This window comes from Hippocampus zosterae, chromosome 19 (assembly GCF_025434085.1).
Source record: "Hippocampus zosterae strain Florida chromosome 19, ASM2543408v3, whole genome shotgun sequence".
In the NCBI taxonomy this organism is placed as follows: domain Eukaryota; kingdom Metazoa; phylum Chordata; class Actinopteri; order Syngnathiformes; family Syngnathidae; genus Hippocampus; species Hippocampus zosterae.
Genome location: NC_067469.1, coordinates 4,862,052 through 4,873,251, shown reverse-complemented (window position 1 = coordinate 4,873,251; position 11,200 = coordinate 4,862,052). Strand labels below are relative to the sequence as shown.

At 44.7% G+C, this 11,200-nt stretch overlaps 1 protein-coding gene across 4 annotated transcripts; it reads left to right on the top strand.

Moving 5' to 3' along the window:
* The first annotated feature begins 520 nt into the window (after nt 1-520).
* On the top strand, nt 521-7,582 carry LOC127592552 (hormonally up-regulated neu tumor-associated kinase). 4 transcript variants are annotated; one of them, XM_052053400.1, is made up of 11 exons: nt 521-2,030; nt 2,105-2,227; nt 2,296-2,465; nt 3,725-3,837; nt 3,927-4,068; nt 4,231-4,358; nt 4,474-4,609; nt 5,128-5,229; nt 5,436-5,604; nt 6,340-6,598; nt 6,685-7,582. In XM_052053400.1, the coding sequence occupies exons 1-11, from the start codon at nt 1,845-1,847 to the stop codon at nt 7,260-7,262; spliced, it is 2,106 nt and encodes a 701-aa protein (XP_051909360.1). In that variant the 5' UTR covers nt 521-1,844; the 3' UTR covers nt 7,263-7,582. The 4 variants fall into 4 exon arrangements, with proteins under 4 accessions (XP_051909360.1, XP_051909361.1, XP_051909362.1 ...); XM_052053401.1 differs by having other exon boundaries at nt 524-2,030; nt 3,782-3,837; XM_052053402.1 differs by lacking the exon at nt 5,128-5,229 and having other exon boundaries at nt 834-2,030; nt 6,685-7,581.
* Nucleotides 7,583-11,200: the final 3,618 nt, after the last annotated feature.

Below are 11,200 nucleotides of genomic sequence, written 5' to 3'. Positions count from 1 at the left end.
ACATTCTAATGCAAATGTGCCGTCAATGTTTTCTGGTGTCAACACGCTGCAAGTTTGTGAAGGCAAAACCAGCATCGTTGCTAATGTGGACCTTGTGTGTGTGTGTTTGTGTGTATGTGCGCTGCTCCGCTCCCCGAATTGAAATGTGAAAGAAACGTGTTGGAAGGTGATGACAAGAGTAAAGCGAACCAGTCATTTCCTGGCGGCTCGACCCACATGTGTTTTGCGCATGCACGCACACACACACAATTGCGCACCACATTCTGCTTTAATAAGCGTGTGTGTGTGTGTCTGTGTGTTGAACTATGATTGGGCTTTTTAGTAGGGAAACCCTGCTGAAGGTTGAAGAAAGCACAGTGGGCCAAGCCTCCCGTCACCACTCGTCACACACGCCCATGCGCGGATGCACACAAACATACACGGTTCAAGCATCCAGAATACTCGCACAAACCCACACTGCACATGCGCGCTCACAAATCTGCCATTAAAATCAAATGCATACGCGAATTGACCGGCTTCCGGTTCAGCAAAAAAATAAAAAGATGACGATGTTCATGTACATTGATTTTTATCATCACATTTTAAGTTTATTTCATAACATGTAAAGCAAATGGCTTTGTGCGTTGCGCCGTGGCCGCTAGAGGGCGACAGTGACAGCGCATCTGATTCGACTCAACAGCTAACAATGAATGCGCCAATGATGACAATATTATGATCATAAAAATAACTGCCTGAATCAAGCATTATGAAATTAAAATGTTACCTATATTTTATCTCCTGCACAAGGCTTCTTTATTATGCGAAACCATAACACTATAATGTGCACACATAAAACAAACCAGAGAAAAAAAATAATTCCTAAAACTTGATAAATATTATTCTAACTATCCAGCAGCAGTAATAATAGTAGTTGTATTTGTAGTTTCAATGTACTTTCAGCTGTTGCAAATTGCATTGGTCTCAATAGAGTGTGTGTGTGTGTCCCTGTCCCTGTGTGTGTATCATGTTACAATGCATATTGGAGCATCTCGTGAGTGATTACGAAACGCTGCAATCTGAGCCACACACACACACACACACACACACACACACACACGTGCTGATGGAGTTCAAAGCGTGAAACCTCACCTCTGTTTTCCACTGATCACGATTGCACCCTCTAGCCTTTTAAACGGTTGCTTGACATACAACATTGACATTGAACTTACACGTTCTATACTAAATAATATATACTACAATACACCCTGTTCTCACGGCAACGAGGCACTCTAAAGCAGCCATGACACCTTGGTGTGCCTCTGTCCACACGTCGCCATCAAGTTGGACTTCCAAAAAAAAAAAGTTTGAACAAAGATTCCCCCTCATTGCACTTCCACCTTTCTTACCGTGAGTGACGTGCACGCACTCGTGGTTGACAATGAGGCGCTCCAAAGCAGACCATCCAAAGTGATATTTGTATATTTGGGCCATATTTAGTGGGAATAAATAATTAATTTGGTCATACTGCACCGTTTTAGCCCCACCCCGCCCCCCAAGAAAAAAAATCAAAACACAGATCTGAATTCACTTTAAAATTGTAAATATAGATCAGTGGTTCTGCGAGTGACCCTGGCAGCTCACCGCAGGTAAGAGCAGGTGGACGTAAGAGCGTCTGAGTGGTTAATGTGTAACTCTTGGGAAGCGGTTCACAAGGGTATGTGTGTGTGTGTTTGTGGTGGGGGGGGCATAATTAGGGTGTCGCATGTCACCAGCAGAAAAGAAGAGTTAATGATACACCAGCGGCTCAGCAGGAAGCAGCTCCGTCGCTTTCTCGCGTCTCTCCTCAGTATGCGCTACGCTTCCCGATGCCCGGCGCCGCAGTGAAGGGGAAGGTGGGCGCAGGCCCGGCCTTGTTGGCGGCCCCCTGCCAGGACCTTTTGAGGAGCTTCCCCCACACCAAACGGGTTGGCTCTTACCTGGTGGGCAAGATGATCAACAAGGGCTCCTTTGCCAAGGTGATGGTAGGCCTGCACATCGCCACTGGAGAGAAGGTCCGATACGCACGCACGCACTCTGCTAACTACCGACTGACTGACTTACAGCGATATCATATTTGTATGTGAAGGTGGCCATTAAGGTGATTAACAAGAAGCGCGCGCGGCAGGACCCTTACGTTCAAAAGAACATGAAGAGAGAGCCTCGCATCCACCAGATGATACGACACCCAAATGTCGTCCTCCTGCTGGAGGTAACCCAATGATGTGCAGTATTCAAAACGGAATCCTTACGTCATGTGATGTGTGTGCGTGCGCGTAGACCCTGGAGACGGAGAACAGTTTCTACATGGTGCTGGAGTTGTGTGCCGGCGGCGACCTGATGGAGCGGATCTGCGACAGGAAGCGTCTACCGGAGAAGGAGGTGCGACGATACGCCCGGCAGATCCTGTCGGCGGTGGCGCACCTCCACCAGCGTGGCGTTGTGCACAGGTGAAAGTTAAAGTACTGATTCAACTCCCTTCGTGTACTCAAGGAACGCTAAAAGTACGCTAGAAAGGTCAAAAAACCTGCTAAGTCAGTTAAAATTATAAACCGTATTTTATGAATACAAGAGAAAATTGATATAATTTTATTAGATACAAACGAGGTAGGACTAGATAAGTTTTTTACTTCTTCCTACTCCCTTGAACATAATAACTGTGTTGAATGATGACTGATTTCTCTTTCCTTTTACTATTTTATTTACTTTATTTTCCATCAAATTATTACCGTATATGTTTTATGTTCACTAAACAAACCAAGTCCAAAACTCAAATTGACAGTCTTCAATTTACAGCTTTTTTTTTTTACCCCTGCGAGATGTCATTGGGGTTGAAAAAAGTTCATTTTGACAACCACAACAAAAAAAGGTTTTCAAATGTAGTGTGTAAAAGTCGTCAGGAAAAAGAAATAGCGAAGAACTGTAACGACGTATTTATGCGCTCGCCATTACTTCCTGCCATTGATGAGCGCGCAGGCACACATGCGGAGGAATTCGAATGCAGAAAAGTGCGACGAGGTGTGACTTTTGCGTGCACGCGCACACACAAAGTGCAGCGGTGCCCGTTTTTTTTTTACGAGGTTTGGCTCCTCCAAGGTGGGAATGTGATTACCAGGCAATGACCTCATCACGCTGCGCCGGCGCCATGATTCACACATCATCACGACATCACTGACTTCCTCTCTAATGAAGTCCCTCAACGATGGCCAGACACACACACACACACACACACACCCACATGATTAAAATAGAAATAAAGGGAAATTTTGCACTGCAACCCACTTCCTGCTCCCCCCACGTTCAGGATTTTTTTTTGGTCCCCCTTCACGGCGGCTCTTTCCTCCTTTTTGTCTCCTTTTGTCTGGTTTCTCGGCATCTGCTCTTGAGATGAATAAACTTGAAAGGAGCATGCATGATTCCCAAGGCGGATGTCGAGCGCAGATGTTCATTACGCCTGCGTGCTTCCAAGAGCCTCTTTTGGGTGCGTCTCAGGACGTCAACATCCAAGTTTGGGCCCTTAAAGAATTTTCTAAGATTAATTCTGAGGTTTGTTAATCAACATATCATATCTGTATATATGTTTATGGGGAATTGCTGAAAAAGCGCAAATTCTAACCCCCCCCCCCCCCCCCCCCCCCGCCCGCTATAGAAACACGGCTTCAATAGATAATTGGCATTTCGATTCATACAAAATTTTTTCATTGACCAGGCGAATATCATCAAAACCTGATAATGACCGCGATCCTTGTGCTGTCTTCTGTGCCAGAGATTTGAAAATTGAGAACTTCCTCCTCGATGAGCACAACAACATCAAGATCGTTGGTACGTCCCGGAAACGCCGAACGTGAAAGTGTCGGAACGGAACGCATGGCATGTCATGCCTGCGACTTGATTTGGTTTCCGCTTTGCAGATTTCGGCCTGAGCAACACGCTGCTGAGGTCAGAATCGTTGCCTCCGGAACTGCTCAGCACCCAGTGCGGAAGCCCCGCCTACGCCGCCCCCGAGCTCCTCGCCCACAGGAAGTACGGACCCAAAGTGGACGCGTGGTCTGTGTGAGTCGCGCCGTTATCGCATTATTTAAAAATTTGAATATATTTCACAAAAAATGTAACAACAAGTTGAGTTATTCTACCCAGTGTTGTATCTGTGTATTGGTTGCGTGCCTTCAAGGGGAATCGGCCAGTAGGTGTGTGACGTGTGTCCGTGTGCGTTAGAGGTGTGAGCGTGTTCGCCATGCTGACCGGCACACTGCCCTTCACCGTGGAGCCCTTCGACCTCCAAAATCTGCACCACAAAATGGTGGCCGGCGACATCGCACACATGCCCGGTGACATCAGCACAGGTCTGCAACGGCAACATCCTCAACGCTACTCACAAAAAGTCAAGGAATTTGGGCTGTTGTTTTGGGTGGCGGGGCTGCTCTCGACCAAGTGACATTTGAGTTACGTGCCTGAAAGGTGCGGTGACGTTCGTGCTGTCTCTGCTGGAACCCGACCCTGACAAAAGACCCAGCATCCGAGCCGCCATGGAGGGGGGCTGGATCAACGAAGGCTATGCCAAGAGGCCGCTCCACACACTGTCGCCCAACAACAGGTCTGTGCGCTTATGCTGTGGCGAGTAGTCAGGGACAGCTAACAAGCCCAGTTTCTTCATTTGGTTCTGTCTCTCGAGGCTGCATGGCTTCCAGTAGTCGTAGTAGGAGATTTTGTTTTGTGTGTGTGTGTGTTGGGGGTTTGGGTCCAATAAGATTTCAGCTTTTGTGTTAAACAGTCGACCTAACCTGCCCAGCGCCTTCAGGATCAGGCCAGAACACTGAGATCTGATTGGTTCATGTTTAGTCTTTCTGGTTTCTGTAACCGCGACATCGTCGTCATATTGGGGTGAGGTTAAATTCCGGCCCTCACTTAAAGCCCAAGTACCAAATTTTAATCTCACACCGACACAAACACGAACACATAAACACACAAACACATCCTAATGCTAACATCGATATTTTTCCTTTTGTTTTCCTTGGGAGAAAATTCCCCCGTTGAAAACATCGTTGAGGTTTGTAATCCGAGAGCATTGAGCAGAAGGGAATGAAGGCAAATGAAAATTGTTGCGGTCGTCAGCTTGAAGGCTTTTATGGAGCGCTGTGGAAATGTCATCACGCCTAGCCGAGCCATGATTCGAACACGCCCCCTAGTGGCTGTGAGGAGCCAAGGGCTCTTTTGGTACGTGACATCATAACTTGGATATTCTGCCGCAGTTTCCAATGAACGGTCCAATGTGAACTTCTCCAGCTAGCTCAGTCTCATGTTCTTATTTTGCATTTTTGCACAGTTCTGCTGGTCTGTGACTGAAGGTCCAGCTAGCAAATGCACAACCCGCCTCGCTAAAGTAGCACACAGTCACTTATCTGTCTTTCCTCGGCCCACAGGCTGCGCGTTGAGGACCTGGACCCGTCAGTGCTGGCGTACATGACTGACACACTGGGCTACTTGACCTCGGAGGTCACGCGAACGCTCGTCGACAACCGGCCCTGTGCCATCATGGCAGCCTACCACTTGCTGCTCGCCAAAATCAAAAGGAGCCGCCGACGTGTCATGGTTAGATCGTCGCTGTCGGGTTGGTTGGTTGGCAACAATTGGTCAGTCGTTGAATCAATCATTGCATTAGTTAGTTTGAGTTGGTTCGTTAGTTGATCAGAGTTACCGTATTTTCTGCACTATAAGGCGCACCGAAAAGTTTTCTTAAAAGCTCACAGCGCGCCTTGTGTATGGTCATTACGGTAATATGTCGACCCCAAGATGGCTCCTTGTTGGAGACATGCTTATATAGCCTCCCTACAGAATTTATTTTGTGATTTCCTCATTTGTGAATACACAACAAAGGAATATACAACACTTCTGAGACAGTCCAGTCTCCTACATTTTACTGACATTGGATCGTTCCGTTGGCACTACGCTCAAGGAAATGCCAAAATAAATTCTTTTGGGGGGGCTATAAAATTAATTTTATGATTTGCTTGCTTGATTTTCTGTTTTGATGCTTTTTTAAAAATTCTTGTAGTTTCATTGAAGTAATCATTAATTCTTTTTTTTGGAGGCGGTCATGAACGCCTCTCGAGTCGAACGGAAGGAGTGTAGCTTCATCTAGTGGACGCATTGTAGATTGCGTTTTATAATCCAGTGCGTCCAATATATGAAAACAAAAAATACAAAATAGGCCATTCATTGAAGGTGCGCCTCATAATCCAGTGTGCCTTTTCGTGCGGAAAATACGGTACATTGTCAGTTGGTTAGCCATTAAATTTGTAACGCCGCCGCACCGCCTCGTGTCAGAGCGACACCGTCAAGGAGAAAAAGACGGCGAGCAGACATCTCAAGGAAAGCAAACAAGTGGCAGAGCGGCGGTGCGGCAGGACCAGACCCCAGCATCCACCACGACCACAAGATCGGTGTCATGATGAAGAGGAGGAGGGGGACAAGGGAGCGGTGTCTTCCTCTCACCCCATTTTCAAACCCTCTCCGTCACCACAGGCCACTGAGGACGCCGCCGCCGCCATCTTGAATAACAGGGACACTCTGATTCTTCCCGACGGTACATCAGCCGTCCAAATGACGAAGTCAATTTTTTTTATAACTACTTTTGCAACTGCTGATGATGAGTTCTATGAATCTTCTTAGTGTTGGGATCAAAACACCAAGTGGTATATCTTCCTCCTCCCAAAACCGCAATAGCGCACCTGTGTGACTCCGCCCCATGCCATGCCGCCTCGCCCGCTGAACCAATTGAAGACTACGGCGCCTCGGTGCCTGTCCAACTGGCGCGGCAGCACGTCGGGACCGCGCAGTCGGACGGCGGCGGGAGTCCCATGGAGGCCGTCCTGAGGTTTGACACGCCACAGAAGAGCGTTGCTTCTCCCAGAATGCACCTCGAAACCACGCAGAGAGCTGCGCCCAAAACACTGCCGCGCTTACCCGACCAGAGGTTGAAAAACGGACGAGGTGGGAAGGTGTTGTGGGTCCCGCCAAGCCTGCTTGAGCCCGCTGGACTGCAATTGAGTGGGTCCAAAACTCTGACTTGCCCCTTGCAAAAAAACACTTTGGCTCCAAAGGGTGGGAAGGGGACGGGAACCAAGAGGAACTCCGTAGCAAAGTTCCACTCGACTCTGCAGCGACAGATGACCGAACTCAATCTCCCGCTGCTCCCCGCCGCGCTTCAACGCAAGACGGACAGGAAGCTGCGCAACATGGACTGCTGACACATCAAGAAGAAGTGGCCGGCAGAGCCATAAAGAGAATTAAAAACTGCATGAACAGAATCTAAAATATCACGACATTAGATGATCAACAAGGGCTCCTTTGCCAAGGCAATGGTGGGCCTGCACATTGCCACTGGAGAGAAGGTCAGATATGCACGCCCTCAGCTCGCTTTCACGAGGAACACTCTGCCGCTGTAATGTAATAAAGTCATGAAAATATGACTGTTTCGTTCAGCTCCATATTGCGATGCAGTCATGTGCACACATCCACTAGGTGGACCTGTCTTTTTGCCCTGGAAAAAAACGACCATGTATGGTCAGGCATTTTGAGCCGAAAAAAACAACCATGTATAGTAAGGCGTTTTTAGCCGAAAAAAACGACCATGTAGAGTCAGGAATTTTTAGCCGAAAAAAACGACCATGTATAGTAAGGCGTTTTTAGCCGAAAAAAACGACCATGTAGAGTCAGGAATTTTTAGCCGAAAAAAACGACCATGTATATATAGTAAGGTGTTTTGAGCCCCAAAAAACGACAATGTATAGTAAGGTGTTTTTAGCCGAAAAAAACGACCATGTATAGCAAGGCGTTTTAGCCGAAAAAAACGACCATGTAAGGTGTTTTTAGCACACACAAAAAAAGACAGTACAGTAAGACGTTTTTGGCCCGAAAAAACCAACATAGTATAGTAAGGAATTTTTGGCCCGAAAAAAACAATGTATAGTAAGGCGTTTTTAGCCGAAAAAAACGACCATGTATAGAAAGGTGTTTTTAGCCCCAAAAAACGACAATGTATAGTAAGGCGTTTTTAGCCGAAAAAAACGACCATGTATAGTAAGGCATTTTTGGCCCGAAAAAACCCAGAGTATAGTAAGGCGTTTTTGGGCCGAAAAAAAAACGACATAGTATAGTAAGGCATTTTTGGCCTGAAAAAAACTACATAGTATAGTAAGGCGTTTTTGAGCCCAAAAAAACGACATAGTATAGTAAGGCATTTTTGGCCTGAAAAAAACTACATAGTATAGTAAGGCGTTTTTGAGCCCAAAAAAACGACATAGTATAGTAAGGCGTTTTAAACCGAAAAAAAAACAACCATGTATGGAAAGGTGTTTTTAGCCCAAAAAAAGCGACCATGTATAGTAAGGCGTTTTTTGCCTAAAAAAAACGACCATGTATAGTCAGGTGTTTTTAGCCCCCAAAAAACGACCACGTATAGTAAGGCGATTTTAGCCCAAAAAAAACGGACCATGTATAGTCGGGCATTTTTAGCCCAAAAAAACGACATAGTATAGTAAGGCGTTTTTGGCCCGAAAAAAAACGACATAGTATAGTAAGGCGTTTTTAGCCGAAAAAAACGACCATGTATAGTAAGGCGTTTTTAGCCGAAAAAACCGACCATGTATAGTAAGGCGTTTTTTTGCCGAAAAAACGACCATGTATAGAAAGGTGTTTTTAGCCAAAAAAAACGACCATGTATAGTAAGGCGTTTTTGGCAGAAAAAAACAACCATGTATAGTAAGGCGTTTTTGGCCGAAAAAAACGACCATGTATAGTAAGGCGTTTTTAGCCGAAAAATCCATCATGTATAGAAAGGTGTTTTTAGCCCAAAAAAAAGCGACCATGGATAGTAAGTGTTTTTGAGCCGAAAAAAACGACATAGTATAGTAAGGCGTTTTTAGTCGAAAAAAACGACCATGTATAGTCAGGCGTTTTTAGCCCCCCAAAAAACGACCATGTATAGTAAGGCGTTTTTAGCCGAAAAAAACAACCATGTATAGTAAGGCGTTTTTAGCCCCCCCAAAAAACGACCATGTATAGTAAGGCGTTTTTTGCCGAAAAAAACGACATAGTATAGTAAGGCGTTTCTGAGCCGAAAAAAACGACATAGTATAGTAAGGCGTTTTTAGTCGAAAAAAACAACCATGTATGGTAAGGCGTTTTTAGCCCCCCCAAAAAACGACCATGTATAGTAAGGCGTTTTTTGCCGAAAAAAACAACATAGTATAGTAAGGCGTTTTTGAGCCAAAAAAAACGACAAAGTATAGGAAGGCGTTTTTTGCCGAAAAAAACCAACCATGTATAGTAAGGCGTTTTTTGCCGAAAAAAACGACATAGTACAGTAAGGCGTTTTTGGCCTGAAGAAAAAACGACATAGTATAGTAAGGCGTTTTTGAGCCGAAAAAAACGACAGTCTAGTAAGGTGTTTTTCGCCAAAAAAAACGACCATGTATAGTAAGGCGTTTTTGGCCGAAAAAAACGACCATGTATAGAAAGGTGTTTTTAGCCCAAAAAAAAGCGACCATGTATAGTAAGGCGTTTTTGAGCCAAAAAAAAAAACGACATAGTATAGTATAGTAAGGATTTTTAGCCGAAAAAAAACGACAATGTATAGTAAGGCGTTTTTAACAGAAAAAAACAACCATGTATAGTCTGGCGTTTTTAGCCCCCCAAAAAACGACCATGTATAGTAAGGCGTTTTTTGCCGAAAAAAACGACATAGTATAGTAAGGCGTTTTTGAGCAAAAAAAAACGACATAGTATAGTAAGGCGTTTTTAGCCGGGAAAAAAACAACCATGTATAGTAAGGCATTTTTGGCCTGAAAAAAACTACATAGTATAGTAAGGCGTTTTTGAGCCCAAAAAAACGACATAGTATAGTGAGGCGTTTTTAGCCCAAATAAAACGACATAGGATAGTAAGCCGTTTTTAGCCGGGAAAAAAACAACCATGTATAGTAAGGCGTTTTTTGCCGAAAAAAACGACCATGTATAGTAAGGCGTTTTTAGCCGGGAAAAAAACAACCATGTATAGTAAGGCGTTTTTTGCCGAAAAAAACGACCATGTATAAGAAGGCGTTTTACGATACATGGTCGTTTTTTTCGGCCAAAAACGCCTTACTGTGCATGTCAAATATGCAAAGAGTGCAGATCAGTTTACAGTCACTGGTGGTGTAGAGGTGTACACACTAGCTTTTGGTCCAGGCAACCCCGGTTCAAAGCCAGCTCAGTCATGTGTGAAAATGCAGCACTTACTTTTTCCTAGAAACCCTTGAAAGTGAGTGTCAAATACACCTATAGTGCAGTACAAGACATAGTCACTGGTGGTGTAGAGGTATACATGCTGGCGTTCGGTCCGGGCAACTCAGGTTCAAACCTCTCTTGGTTATGTGTGGAAATGCAACACACAGTTACTTTTTCCTGGAAACCCTTGAAAGTGAATGTCATATACGCCCGTAGTGCAGGACAAGTCACAGTCACTGTAGTGTAGGGGTTTGCATGCTGGCTTTCGGTCCTGGCAACCCTGGTTCAAACCTTGCTTTGTTAGGTGTGAAAATGCAACACTCTAAAAAATGAACATGTATCCTAAGATGTTTTTTTCGGCTAAAAACGCCTTTCTATACATGGTCGTTTTTTTCGGCCAAAAAAGCCTTACTATACATGGGCGCTTTTTTGGGGGCTAAAAACACCTTTCTATACATGGTCGTTTTTTTGGCTAAAAACACCTTTATATACATGGTATTTTTTTCGGCAAAAACCGCCTTATTATACTGTCGGTTTTTTCGGGCCAAAAACACCTTACTATACTATGTCGTTTTTTTCGGCTCAAAAACGCCTTAGTTTACTATGTCGTTTTTTTTCGCGCCAAAAACGCCTTGCTATACATTATCGCTTTTTTTTTGGCTAAAAACACCTTTCTACACATGGTGGTTTTTTTCGGCTAAAAACGCCTTACTATACATGGTCGTTTTTTTGGCTAAAAACACCTTTCTATACATGGTCGTTTTTTTCGGCAAAAAACGCCTTATTTTACTTTGTCGTTTTTTTTTTGGCTCAAAAACGCCTTACTATACTATGTCGTTTTTTTCGGCAAAAAACGCCTTACTATACATGGTCGTTTTTTGCGGGGGCTAAAAACGCCTTACCATACATGGTTGTTTTTT

Excerpts from the sequence above, each read along its gene's own strand:
- LOC127592552 (XM_052053400.1), top strand. The coding sequence starts at position 1,845 with ATGCCCGGCGCCGCAGTGAAGGGGAAGGTGGGCGCAGGCCCGGCCTTG. Across the intron at positions 2,466-3,724 it reads CAGCGTGGCGTTGTGCACAG|GCGAATATCATCAAAACCTG; the intron begins GTGAAAGTTAAA and ends TTCATTGACCAG. Across the intron at positions 4,610-5,127 it reads ACACTGTCGCCCAACAACAG|CTTGAAGGCTTTTATGGAGC; the intron begins GTCTGTGCGCTT and ends TGCGGTCGTCAG.